At 35.4% G+C, this 14,399-nt stretch overlaps 2 protein-coding genes across 2 annotated transcripts; both read left to right on the top strand.

Annotated features, from left to right (window-relative positions):
* Positions 1-7,249: 7,249 nt before the first annotated feature.
* LOC113273033 (protein ALTERED XYLOGLUCAN 4-like) lies at positions 7,250-11,510 on the top strand. The gene is made up of 7 exons (XM_026522804.1): positions 7,250-7,307; positions 7,893-8,015; positions 8,057-8,109; positions 8,630-8,634; positions 9,850-9,971; positions 10,091-10,389; positions 10,740-11,510. Exons 1-7 carry the CDS (start codon positions 7,250-7,252, stop codon positions 11,508-11,510), a joined length of 1,431 nt encoding a protein of 476 aa, XP_026378589.1.
* Positions 11,511-12,139: 629 nt separating this feature from the next.
* On the top strand, positions 12,140-14,120 carry LOC113274211 (protein ALTERED XYLOGLUCAN 4-like). The gene is made up of 3 exons (XM_026523676.1): positions 12,140-12,481; positions 12,651-12,943; positions 13,258-14,120. The coding sequence occupies exons 1-3, from the start codon at positions 12,394-12,396 to the stop codon at positions 14,041-14,043; spliced, it is 1,167 nt and encodes a 388-aa protein (XP_026379461.1). The 5' UTR covers positions 12,140-12,393; the 3' UTR covers positions 14,044-14,120.
* Positions 14,121-14,399: the final 279 nt, after the last annotated feature.

Here is a 14,399-nt window from a genome sequence, read left to right as displayed (position 1 = left end):
GGCTCACCTTATTGAGATCGATGTAGCAAACCTGAAAAGTAACCTCTTTAATTCCAGTTGGTGAGTTAACTCTTTACACACTAGAGTTTCTTGCATTACTTATTATTATTCCCTTGATGAAAATTGATTGATTATTAATACCCTTCCCTTTGTTTTTCCAGGATTCTTTGATGCGACCTGAAGTTGTGTAAGTGTGGAAAACATTCATAGGTAACAAATACATATCTTGTAACGTATTTTTTCCACCACTTACGTAGCCTTGTAGGACCAGTGAGGAACCTATATATGTGCTTGCATAGCCGTTATATGAGACACTGTTGATGCGAAGGTGCGGGTTTCCATTTCTATCTCAGGTTTGTTTACTTACCTATTATGATCTCTTCAAATATATATTTTACATGACTCCTGCCAACAGGTGCAACTTACCACCATAGATTTTTCAGAGTGGATACGCATTAGTCGTTAGGTTTGCTGTTAATGAAGGAGATCGATGCAGCTAACCTGACAACTAATACGTTTTACTCTCTAATTCTATTGGTGACTAAACTATTATGATAATTAGTTTTCCTTATCATTATTTTATCCTGACTGAAATACTCACTTACTACCATTCTCTTTTTGTTTTCTGAGGACTCATTGACCGGAAGACTTGAAGTTGGAGATGTGTTAGTGTCACGGTACCATCTGAAGTGAAGAACAAGATAAGAGACTGTTGTTTCTTCCTGCAAGGCTATTCAAGAGCTGGAACAAAAGAATTTGCTTCAAATGATTTTATTCCGACTTCTTGAATAGGTCTTTTAGGATAAGTATACAACAACGAAAGAACAAGATATTCATTTTTTATGCCAGAACAAACAACTCACAACAGAGAGTTCACGTAGGGAAAACATATTACCGTGTATCTTAATTTTCCATGAACTTTGTGTAAGTGTGTTTTTTATTTTGGCACAACTCAGGCTCACCTTATTGAGATCGATGTAGCAAACCTGACAAGTAACCTCTTTAATTCCAGTTGGTAAGTAAACTCTTTACACATTAGAGTTTCTTGCATTACTTATTATTATTAAGGTCTCTTTCCATTGATGAAAATTGATTGATTCTTAATACCCTTCCTTTTGTTGTGCGAGGATTCTTTGATGCGATCTAAAGCTGTGTAAGTGTGGAAAAATTTCATAAGTAACAAGTACATATCTTGTGATGTATTTTTTCCACCACTTACGTAGCCTTGCAGGACCAGTGAGGAACCTAGATATGTGCTTGCATAGCCGTTATATAAGACACTGTTGATGCGAAGGTGCATGTTTCCTTTTCTATCTCAGGTTTTTTTACTTACTTATTATGATCTCCTCAAATATATGTTTTACATGACTCCTGCCAATAGGTGCAACTTACCACCATAGATTTTTCAGAGTGGATACGTATTAGTCGTTAGGTTTGCTGTAAATGAAGGAGATCGATGCAGCTAACCTGACAACTAATACGTTCTCCTCTCTAATTCCATTGGTGACTAAACTCTTATAATAATTAGTTTTCCTTCTCACTATTTTATCCTGACTGAAATACTCACTTACTACTATTCTCTTTTTGTTTTCTGAGGACTCATTGACCGGAAGACTTGAAGTTGGAGATGTGTTAGTGTTGCGGTACCATATGAAGTGAAGAACAAGATAAGAGACCGTTGTCTGTTCCTGCAAGGTTATTCAAGAGATAAAATAAATGAAGTTGCTTCGAATGATTTTCTTTCAACTTCTTGAATAGTTCTTGTAGGATATGCGTTATTTCTCTTGGCACAAATAATACTTACCTTATGGAGATTGATGATGCAGCAAGCCTGACAAGCAACCTACTTGATTCCAGTTGTGAGTAAACTCTTACCACACTAAAGTTATGTGCATTACTTATCATTATTATGGTCTCCTCTAAATGAAAAATTTGGTTGATTCATAGTACCATTCTCTTTGCTTTTTGAGGATTCATTGATGCAAACACCTGAAGCTGGACAAATGATGAACAAGTGAGACCATGTTGGCCTTGCAAAGCTGTACAAGCGAGGGATTAACTTGTAACCAAGATCAAGATTCTTGAATTAAGTTTATCCTTTCCCTTGTATTTGTGTTGTAGGACATTGATAGAGAAATATACTTAGAACTGTTGATGTGCAAGAATACCTGGACATGTAGACAAGTTAGAAGATATGAGACAGTGTTGGTCCTGCGAAGCTGTGGAAGTAGGACAACTGAGAAGTAACACATTCTCGTCTCTAATTCTTATGGTGAGTAAACTCTTACTACAACTTTCAGACTTTTTCATGTGAACCGTGTATGTGAATTGGCAGTTAAATTCTGTCAAATAAATATAAACTTTTGATACTTAGGTTGTCAATGTTCAAATTATTATGATTGAATGGTATTCAACAATGAAAATGTATGAAATCCAGAATGGCAATTCACATGTAACTGAATGATTCTTTGTCTCTCCTGCGAACATTGTTTCCAATTTGATTGTCACTAATTTTATTGTTTGCAGAATCATGTAAAACGAAATGCCTAAATTACTGAATGAGTCTTTTTCTCCTATGAGATCTGTTTCTAATTTGGGTTTCTGTTTCGTTTATTGTTTTGTCAGGATACTAGAATTGATGGAAAGAGCTGGTTAAGGCTACTATGATCTCAACGGACAACTTCTTTTGGCGGATAACAACTTTTTTCAGCCAAGGTATATATAATGCAGAAAAACACTTGCTTATATTTAGAAACTGCTGAAAAACATAACCTTTCTCATTTGATTATAACCATATAGGGAACCATGTATTTTTTAGGCTTCAGCAGTTCTTCCAATGTAAAGATGATACTCGTATATACTTTACATATGTGAATGATTAAGGAGTATGTATTCTAGAATAATTAAATGAATGAATTCCTTATGCTTCTAGAATGAGAATGTATGTATTGTGGAATGAGATTGAATTCCAGAATAATTGAATGAATGAATTCCTTGTGCTGCTAGAATGAGAATGTATGTACTGCGAAATGAGATTGAATTATGGGTTTCAGATTCTGTATCGCGGGTTCAGAAATGAATTGCGATGCAGCTCCAGAAACTAATTGTATTGCAGCTTCAGAAATGGATTGCATTGCATTGCAGGGTCCAATTATGGGAGCTTATTTATAACAGTAAAAAAACGTTATGTTTTTTTGGAAAACTATTTTTTTTACCAACGTCGAATCAACGTTATAATATCTGTTAGTAATTCGCACACCTGGCAAATTCATTACTGTTACAATGAATTTTCAACGTCTAAAGCCGTTAGTCTATATGTTACAACCTATAGATACGTGACAGACGACAAACGTTACAGTCAGCTGTTACGAATCGAATCGTTACAGCAAGCTGTTATATCCAAAATGTTACAATCAATCGTCAACGTTTGAAGCCGTTACATTACACGTTACAGCTAATTGACACGTGTCGTACGGTAGCCGTTACACTGATCTGTCACGGTAGTGAATCGTTACAAGAACTGTTAAATACTATCGGTTCCAATCAACTAAAACAACGATTAATCGTTGTTGTAGCTGTTACAAGAAAAGGACAGGTGGCAATAAGCCAACCGTTACACACAAAATCTCCATTACAGAATCTGTTACACCGAGCTGTTACAGTCTAACCGTTATGACATACACAATAACGGCTATCAGTTACAATAAAATGACATCAGATAAATCTTGTGCTGACTAGATAACTGTTAGTGTATTTATTCCAACGGATGAAACCGTTATTTAACAAAATTATATTGTAACGAAATGAACCGTTGAAAAATTATTGTAACACTAATAATAACAGCATGTTTCCAACATTTTTTTGACGTTACAATATATAGATACTAATGTTTTTTCAACGTTACAAATTCCCTGATTTCGTGTAGTGTCGGTGGCTAATGTGCCATATATTCCAACAAGTTCAATATTGAAGGTGATTGTTAAAGTCATTTCAACCATCTCAATGGCAAACCATCAAAGATCTTTTGGCGCAGCAAAAAATATTTTAGAGAAAGCGGATAAAACTACAAAATCATCATAAAGTCTTTGGGTTTTTCTTTTGTTCGTATGATAGAAAATGCAGTAACAGATTCATTTGCTAAATTCGCAAACTACTAAATTCAAAATTGGATTGGTCCTTTAATCACCTGCTTGTATTTTTCAAAACTTTTAGTAGATAAATCGAACATAAGGAAGAACATCCCTTTTATGCCAGATGACTTTACTAGTCTTGTATTTCATCCTCTTTTTGAGTCGTAGTTTCCTTCCAATGAAATCCTTATTCCAAAAAAAACAATAAAAAATGATACAGGTTAAGAACACCCCTAGAATTCAGATAAATGCCACATAAACGAAAATGGTGGGAAAGAAAGTGGGGCACTAACCAGCTTCTTTAGAAAGAATAATGTCCCCTGATTAATTCATAAGACCCAAAAGAAAAAAGAAAAATACCTCTTTTTTGGTAATCCCCATATTTACTTGGATTATGCCGGTTAATAGGGCAACCGATCGTCAAAGCGCACTGCGCATTTACATAGAAAAACCCAATCAAATCACAATCAACTTGCAGGAAAAATCATCTAACCAAGAATCTCAAAAACTTACCGACATAAACTTCCTAGATCTTGTATTATAAAAACAGCCTCAAAAATGATATTCCTCAGCTCGCAGGTTGATGACATCTTTTCTATAACCATGGCAGGGGTTTCATGGCTTCAAATATGACGTGTTCAGAGTACCTTAGTCCTTGAACAATAAGTACTATCTAAGCAGTTAATTAAATTCTTTCAGTTTCTTCTTAGAAATAGTCCGTAAGCACCTCTCCCCTCAAGAACTCAACTCAAATTTCAATCTCTTTCTAAACAATAAGAAAGATGACGAAGTCCGCTACTTTCGAAAATCTTCCCTACTACACTAGAAAGACTGGAATAAGTAATAATGCGACTAAAGGGAAATTAGTGCTGTTTGTATTTTGGGTTATGAAAAATACTAGAATCACCCTATTATATGGGTTCAATATATAGAAACCCCACTAAATGGATCATCCACTGTCAACTCCATGCTTTAAGAAAATGATATTACTAGGCCCAAAATATCAAATTTTCTTCGGATCTGGCCCATAATTAATTATTAGAGATTTTAATAATGACAACACTACCCTTTTGTATATAAACAAGAGGAATATCAGAAGATTCTTTTCATTTTCAGATTTCATCTCTCTCTCTTCCAGACGAGTTTATCTCCTGCAGAAATGGTTTCTCTTCATTTCCAGATCTGAAACAATTATTCTCTCTCGAAATCAAGTTCTCACACAGTTAAACATCGCCAACAACTCGTGTTCTTGCGATTTCAGTGATGAGAAGATCTGAAGAAGAATCAACCAAATGATACGAACCTAAATCCGAGCATAAAGAAACTCGATTCAATTCAATCGAAGAGAAACATCTACAAAAATGAACCAAAGTAAGTTTAATCTTTTCATATCCTTTTTAATTTAATTAAGAGCTTTAATCTATCAATCTCGAGTTGAAATCAAAATCTCTGAAGTTTGATTTTAAAAGTTTTGAAAAAAATATGAAAACGAATCTCGATTTCGTTGTTTGATCCTTGATCAGAGTTTGGATCTTTAATCTACAACATCTACTCACTCTGGTTGTTTTGATGTAATTTTTTTGAAGAATTTTGAACAAATATTTCAGATCTGTTCTTCATCAAAATCGACGTAAATATAATTGTAGATCCGATCTATAAACTGATTTGAGATTTGATATCAGCAAATCATCGTCTCTATTACCCATAGTTTTAATTTTAATTTCAACCACTCTTAATTTTCAATTTCATTTTATTCTTGATAGATAATTTTACGAAATTTATTTTCAATTGTTTAAACAATAACAACAGATGCAGTTTCATGACACAAACTATATATCTAATCGAAATTATGCTTTCAATTTTACTGGCAGTTTAATCTTCTACCATAGTTTGATTATGTTGGAAGAAACCTTTACTGGAAATGATACTTGTTGGCTTCTAGCCATGCTGAGTATGAGGAGGTGGTGGTGGTGGCGCAGATGCAGGTTTTAGTGGGGGATTTTTGACCTGTTGAGTGGTGGAGAAGTAAGTGGAGGTGTCATGTTCAGCAGTGGTGGTGGAATTGCAGAGTGTTTCAACTGTTCCATTAAGTTTGTGATTCTAGGAGGTTGTGGTGGAGGAAGTGCAGGTTATAGATGAGGATTTGGAGCCAATATTGGTGCTGATGGCGGTGTTTTCAATGTCAATTTGTATATAATAACTTGTTTGTGTTGCTTGCGGTGAATATTTGGTATGTAGAGGATCTGCAGGCTAGGTAAAGTGAAAAAATAGGGATTGAAATCAGGTAAGTTAGTTATTAGAATTGATTTTAATTTTTAATTTGAGATAATAAGGCTTAGGTTGATGTCTGTTAACAATATATGAACTTAATGCATTCATATCTTAGAGTAGCCTCTCGATTTGTTCATGTTTTGTAAGATATTACTACTAATTATAGTCTGACAGATCTTTTTGGTTTAGGAAACTGATATGTGTAACTGAAAGAGTGCGCATTGGATAGTAAGTAAATGTTTACCTCTTCTCAGTCAGACAGTCACATTACGCAAAATTTAGAATGGCTATTAGACATGTAGTGAATCAGATTAAAAAAAAGTATGTTGTTCTCTTTGGAACTGAAAATATGGTCCATCTTAATGATTTCATTGTTTCAGTTTATTAAATGAGGAGGGCATTTTAGTTTTTTATTGGGGTGTTTTCTTGTTTGAGTACAAAATGCATGTGTAATCAGTAGTTACATATGCATATGGCATATGTAAACATTAGTTACACATCTAATATGCATGTGTAACTCGTAGTGACAGTACAATACTTCATCTCTATCTTCCTCTACGCAACTTCTTATATAGAGTTTGACGTTAAACCTTAAAAATGCTTAGTTGTTTTGCTTTGTCTGTGGTCTTGCTGAGCTTGGGTTGTGTGTTATTTACTCGTCAAATCATGTGTTCCTTCTTGTATCAGAAGGAATAATTGTTGTTATCAGGAGATCATACCTTACTTGTTCTTAATACTGATTAGCTCATTTGGCAGGATTCTTTGTTTGTTTTCATTTCTGGATTTGAGTCAGCTGGCTCAGAATAAAAATTTCATACTTTGCTTGTTCATATACCTAAGCATGAGACATGAATTATAGCTCATTTGGCAGGATTTTTGGTGTTTGGTCTGATTGGAACAAGTCAAGTTAGTGATGAAGGTGATGTTGAGTTCAAGGCTGTTCTTTTTTTTCCTCCAAAGGCTCCTCATGATCTGTATGGGAGTTACTACAATGCTAACAAGTCCAACTTGAAGTTATACGTCAGACGTGTCTTCATCTCAGATGGATTCGATGATCTTCTGCCCAAGTACCTGAACTTTTTGATGGTAACCATTTTTCCCCAAGATATATAGGTTCATTATTATAAACGAGGCATAGCCGCATAGAATGAATTTCAAGCTTTGCTACATGGATAATAGCTGAACATTACTTTTTTTGGTATATTATGTAGGGTCTTATGGACTCAGTTACTTTACCACTTAATGTATCGTATGAATTTGTTGATTTTATGTTGACATATATAAGTATGATGCATGTGTAACTCCTAGTTACACAATTCAGATGCATGTGTATCTGCAAGTTACACATGCTAATTGAATGTGTATCTTATAGTTACACATGCTAACCGAATGTGTAACTGCTAGTTGCACATGCTATGCGGATCTACTGGTTTCTATCTACGTTATGCTTATTTTTTGTTGAGTTTATTGGTTTTGTGTTGTCTTGTGCAGGGAAACATATTAGGAAGTTGGTTAAAGATGGATTCATCAGCTGCAAACCAAACCACATTCACTCTCCATATCATGCACGGAGAATGACAAAATCCAGATTGAGGGGTTTTCACTCTGGATATGGTACGTTATACATAATAATTTACATTTTTTTTTCTTTTCAGTATTCATAGTGTTTATTTGGCTTCCAGCCTGCACTGAACCCTTAGCTAGACCTGTACTTATGGATTAACTCTGTCATCATTTCTCAGTAGTATGCGCTATGTCAATAAATCAGATTAAAATACAGCTGACAGTGTTCTTTAGATTACTTGATTGCAGTACTAAAAGTATTATGGCGTGCAATTCGGTAGTTTAATTAGTTAAGATTGATTGTTCTAACAATCACTGAATTTACTACCTTGTGAGACTTATTTGTAACATAATACATCTATTAAATTTTTATTGGGAATTTTAGCTGATTGTGTTTGATTTTCCTTTTGTATTTATTGGTATGCAAAAGTATGTGAAACTTATAGATACACATGCTAATTAGATGTGTAACTTCTAGTTACACAAGCTAATTTGATGTGTAATTTCTAGTTACACATGCCGATTGAATGTGTAACTTCAGGTTACATATATTTTACTTACATATAGTATTTACACAATTGGTTACCAAATTAGTAGGTCTTTCACAAGTAGTAGTATTGTGTATGATTAAACCTAAGTAGTTACTTGTGCTTTGAATGATTCAGGTTCAGTTAGTGATTGAGAATTTCGAGCAATTGTTCCTGAAACAATAAAAATGAGCGGCTTGTTGTCAATGATGATCGAGGTGATAAGTTAATACTACTGCGAGCAAATCCAGATGCCCCTATATATCTCTGTCTATAGGTAAGTAGTGGAAATGGTTTGTTTAAGTAAATGTAGGACTAACTAGTGGAGATATGTTAACCAGTTTAAGTCTATAACAAGTCCATAGTGAAAGTAGTGTATGGACAACATAATGATTTGTTTATGCATTGACCCTATTCTGTCATTTTCTGCGTATATTATAGCTTGTTACTCATACCTGGATGCAGAATGAGGGTCTGACTCAAGATACATTCACTTGCTTTCAAGTTTCTTTATTGTGTTGTGAAGAAACCGATCTCATGAGGATGTGTAACTTCTGCATACACATCGATATGGATGTGTAACTGATGATTACACATGACGGATGCATGTGTAACTCCCAGTTACACATGCTAAGATAGGTTATCATGTGTATTTTCTGTGATCTTTGTTCTATAATTTTGCCTTACAATTCGTTCTAATATTTTTTTTTCTTTTTTTGCTTTTTGTTCATCCAACCTAATCCATGGATGTTTATTTCGTTGCAGATATGCAAGCATTTTGGAGGGAGGAAGACAAGAAGGAAAGGCAAAGATTTAAACTTCATAAAAGCACAAATCAGACGCATGTGTAACTCTCAATTACACTAGATAGATGCATATGTAACTCTCAATTACACTAGACAGATGCGTGTGTAACTTCTAGTTACACATGCTAAGAAATTAATAAATGAATATTAAAGTATTACATTTATTTTTTGTATGCGTTCTTTTTGATGTCTATTTTTTTGATGTGTAACTTTGCATTACACATGGCATAAGGATGTGTAACTTCTGGATACACATGCCATATGCATGTGTAACTTCTGTTTACACATTCACACTGTATTTTAATAATTTTGGGCCTACATTTAATAATTTTGGGCTTAAATTTTAAATTTTATTTAATTATGGGCTTGACAATATATAAAAGGGTATGGATGTCCTCTAATAACTCGGGGCCTAGATTTAAATTTGTTTTAATTAAGGGCCTCATATTATGGGTTATCCATGGGTTGGGCCTTAGCCTAATTTTCCCTTTGGGTTATCGGTGCTACTTCATTTTTTACTACCTTCATTCACCATTCTCCAAACCATTTTAGCAACTTCAAGTTGAGGCAGCCGCAGGATTACCATAACACTGCTTCAAAGGAATTGGGTCTGAAGAATACTTCTTCAAAGAATCTCAATCAAACTACTGCCATTGCCACTGAGTCTGATAAAGGTATGCATAGATACACTTCTACACACCTCAAAGTCATTACAGAAGTTGGCCAAGTATGTCTGAATCATAATTATCAGATATATGACTAAACCTTGAAATCATTTTTTGTTTTGTGTAAGGTAAAGATGAAAATGATGAGAAGACGTGTGACTTGTTTGAGGGTCGATGGATACCGGACCTTAATGGATCGTTATATACGAACTGGAGCTGTCCAACGATACCCGATTGGAAGGATTGTCCTAAACATGGCAAAAAAGACTTCGATTATATGAATTGGAGATGGAAACCAAATAAATGTGAGCTTCCTGGGTTTAACCCCAAAACATTCTTGTCCATTGTTCGAGGCAAGAAGTTAGCGTTCATTGGTGATTCAGTTGCTCGAAACCAAATGGAATCTCTCCTTTGTCTTCTGGCTCAAGTTAGTACCACCTGATTTTCGTTTCATAATATTTGTTTTTTGCTCTTCATCTTTTTTCTTTTTTGGTCCATAAATGCTATGGCGACTCACCTCACATTGTTATGCGCCAACATTTTCCAGTGCTAAAATTCGTTCGTTTAGCAAATTGATTTGTCGTAAATTTGGAACATAAGTAAGCCCTGCACGTTTAATCGGGCTGGTTCAGTGTCGCATGCTCCATGTATGTTTGAATTTGTTATTTGATTTGTATTTCTAATTACGTGCACTAAAATCTTCAATCGAAAAAAAAAAATGTCCTCATGGTGCTGGTTCTCTTGCTACTTGTCTGATAACAAATTGAAATTTTGCAGGGAGAAATTCCAAGAGATGTCTACAAGGACTCTGACGACCGGTTTCCAACATTCTACTTTCCGTCTCATGATTTCACTCTAATGGTTTACTGGGTAAGATTCTTGGTTATCGCAGAAGAGATAGTAGTTAACGGTTCTGCAACAGGTACATTTAATATACACCTAGACAAAGTTGATAATAACTGGGATCAGAATCTACCCGGTCTAGACTACGCCATCATTTCGGATGCTCACTGGTTTTTCCGAAAGCATTACTTATATGAAGGTGGTAAGCTAATTGGATGCATCTATTGCGACGAACCAAATGTCCCCGAGTTTGGAGTTCTTTTCGCCATCGATAAAGCCTTTGGAACAGCCCTTAAGTCCATCAATGACTGTAATGGGTGCAATAAGGGATTACTTACCTTGCTACGAACATTTTCTCCTGCGCATTTTGAGAATGGGTCTTGGAATGGTGGAGGGACATGTAATAGAACAAGTCCTTACACTGAAGAACAGGTTAATTTTGCTAGTATGGAATGGGAGCTAAGGGGTATTCAAGTGAAAGCCGTTGAAAATATTGAGAAGAAAGAAGGGAAGAGATTTGAGATTTTAGATATCACCAGGGCCATGATGATGAGACCTGATGGACACCCAGGGCTCATGAAGAGCAATCAGTATTTGAAGGAATACAGTGATTGTGTTCACTGGTGTTTACCGGGACCAATCGATGTATGGAATGATCTATTGATGGCTGTGTTGCAGAAGAAAGATGATAATTGCCTGCGTTAAGGAGGAGATTTTTAGATCTTCTTTGATAAATTTTTTAACACGTTACTTACATGGCCATTGATTTGGTAGTAAATCGGTCAACAAAAGTAGACTATGGTCAGTTCTTAGACAATTTAAAGGAGATTTTAGTCTTTTTCTTAGATTTTGCCTTAATTGTGGCATCGTTAGGTACATGTACGAACGAACACCTTTAGATATGGATCCATAACAGCAAATAATCAGGATTAATATGTCAACCTAACTCCGCAGTAAATGCATTTCGGATTCCAATTAAGTACTTCTATCAACTGCAGTGCAAACTTGCAATGTTGCATGTGCAGTCTAGCCTGGCTTTACAAACCAAAGAAATGTGCAAAGTGGCCCTCGTGCATATACAATGTATACATGTCACAACCATCCGAGACCGCTGTTTTTTGTGCCCCCCATCAATGAAAATGCTGTACAACAAGCGTTTTTAAGAAACTCTTCAGTTTCCTAAACAGATTTCAGCCCACCTTATTATCATCTACATTAATGATATATATTTATAACTTTCAAAGCTCTAAATTCTGATACATACTAGTATCACTATTTGAAGACTCAAAAAACTCTGTCTCTCTCCGTCTCCCTTTCATCTACACCAACAAAGATGAAGAAGTCTACTACTTTTGTCAATCTTCCTAACTACTACACTAATAATAACAAGAAAGGAAGAAACGATGTAGGGAGATTAGTGTTGTTTCTGTTATGGGTAATTGGTGTTACCTCAATTTTCACTGTTTTCATTATTTATTCTCCCAACCCTTTCAGTTACAAGGCTAAGGAGAAGCAGCATAATTTGGCGAAAAACTATAGTGCATTTTACGAATGGAGTTTGAAGAACATTTCGGTTCCTACACTGCCAATGTTTCTGAAGAACCCATTGGATAACACTGTCAATGTTTCTCAGAAGCATGTAAATCATACTGCCATGGCCATTAACCCCAAAAAGGGTATGTTAATAATTCACAATCTTTTTATTTTTTTTCCTTTTTCGTTTTTCTGGACTGCTATGTTGCCATGCATGACCATTAAGAACCTGCAGAATTATGGTTTAAGATCAAATTAATAAAGTTTTTCTAAATTAAGATTTTGCTTTATTTTGTTTGGTTTGTGGTGTAGAGAGGGTTGCTGAGAAAAAGTGCGACTTGTTCAAGGGGAGATGGATTCCGGACCTTAACGGATCACTATACACAAATTGGAGTTGTCCAACAATGCCCAGCTCCAAAAATTGCCATAAACATGGAAGAAAGGACGTTGATTACATGAATTGGAGATGGAAACCAAATGAATGTGAGCTTCCCAGATTTAACCCCAAGACATTCTTATCAGTTGTTCATGGTAAAAAGTTAGCGTTTATTGGTGATTCTGTTGCTCGGAACCAAATGGAATCTCTTCTCTGTCTCCTGTCTCAAGTAAGTATCACTTCACTTTTTTTTTCCTCTAACATCTTCTTAATCTTGGTTTTGCAATATTAATTGCTCCAAGATTTTGCATTAATATTACCCACCTTTATAGTGTCTACATGCATCTTATCTTAATTGCCGAAAATTTGCAGCATAGAAGGAATGCCATGAGGCATGGCAATATGGCATATACCCCCAATTATTTAGAATGTCATAGTTATGATGTAGACTATTAGTGTTGAAGGTACTTGCATATTATGTAGAACAATAGTGTTGGCGCCAGACTCCTAATTACTTACCGGATAGAATTTTCAAATTTGCAGGGTCAAACTCCAAAAGATTTCTACAAGGACTCTGAAGATCGATTTAGAACATTTTACTTTCCTTCTCATAATTTCACTCTAATGGTGCATTGGGTAAGATTCTTGGTTGTTGCAGAAGAGAGAGGGATTAATGGTACGACTAAAACATACATCTTTGATATACACCTCGATAAAATCGATATTAGCTGGGCTCAGAGACTACGCGATCTAGATTACGCTGTCATTTCTGATGCTCATTGGTTTTTCCGGAAGAATTACTTATATGAAGGAGGTAGACAAATAGGCTGTATCTATTGCGACGAGCCAAATGTTCCTGATCTTGGAGTTCCATTCGCCGTTGGTAAAGCCTTTGGATCCGTTCTTGAATACATCAATGATTGTAAGGAGTGCAAAAAGGGCTTAGTTACTTTTCTAAGAACGTTTTCGCCTGCACATTTTGAGCACGGGTCTTGGAATGGTGGAGGGACATGTAATAGAACAAGTCCTTACACTGAGGAACAAATCAATTTAGCAAGCACTGAAATGGAAGTAAGGAGTGTTCAAGTGAAAGAGTTTGAGAAGATTAAGAAGAGAACAGAAGGAAAGAGATTTGAGATTTTGGATATAACTAGGGCCATGATAATGCGACCTGATGGACATCCAGACCTCCATTGGGACAATCAATATATGAAGGGTCACAGTGATTGTATTCATTGGTGCTTGCCCGGACCTATCGATGTATGGAACGATTTATTGATGGCCGTGCTACAGAAGGAAGATGGTCACTCGACTCACTCCTCAAGTTAATATAGAGTTTCATATATTGTTTGGTGGTTTTGGTTCATATTTATAATTCAATGTATTGATTTTTATTAAAAGCTTTAAAGAATCGACTCATTTGGCAGATTAACATCAGTTTCTTTGGTGCGTTGAACTGTACATGGCTTAGTTCGTTTCATACGATTCCTTTAAGCACATAGAAAATTGTGATGAGGATAGGAAAACTTATAGGCCGGATCATATATAACTCGATCCTTGAGAAAGCTTTTAAGGCTGCGTTAAGTATTGTTATCTGTCTTGAACTGCCTTTGCAAGAACAATACTAAACCAGTAACCTTCATGACCAGTTGATGAGTTCTGCTTGATTCTAAGCCGATGCCTAA

This window comes from Papaver somniferum, chromosome 4 (assembly GCF_003573695.1).
Source record: "Papaver somniferum cultivar HN1 chromosome 4, ASM357369v1, whole genome shotgun sequence".
In the NCBI taxonomy this organism is placed as follows: Eukaryota; Viridiplantae; Streptophyta; class Magnoliopsida; order Ranunculales; family Papaveraceae; genus Papaver; species Papaver somniferum.
The sequence above is the reverse complement of the archived record's forward strand: the minus strand, read 5'-3'. Positions and strand labels throughout refer to the sequence as shown.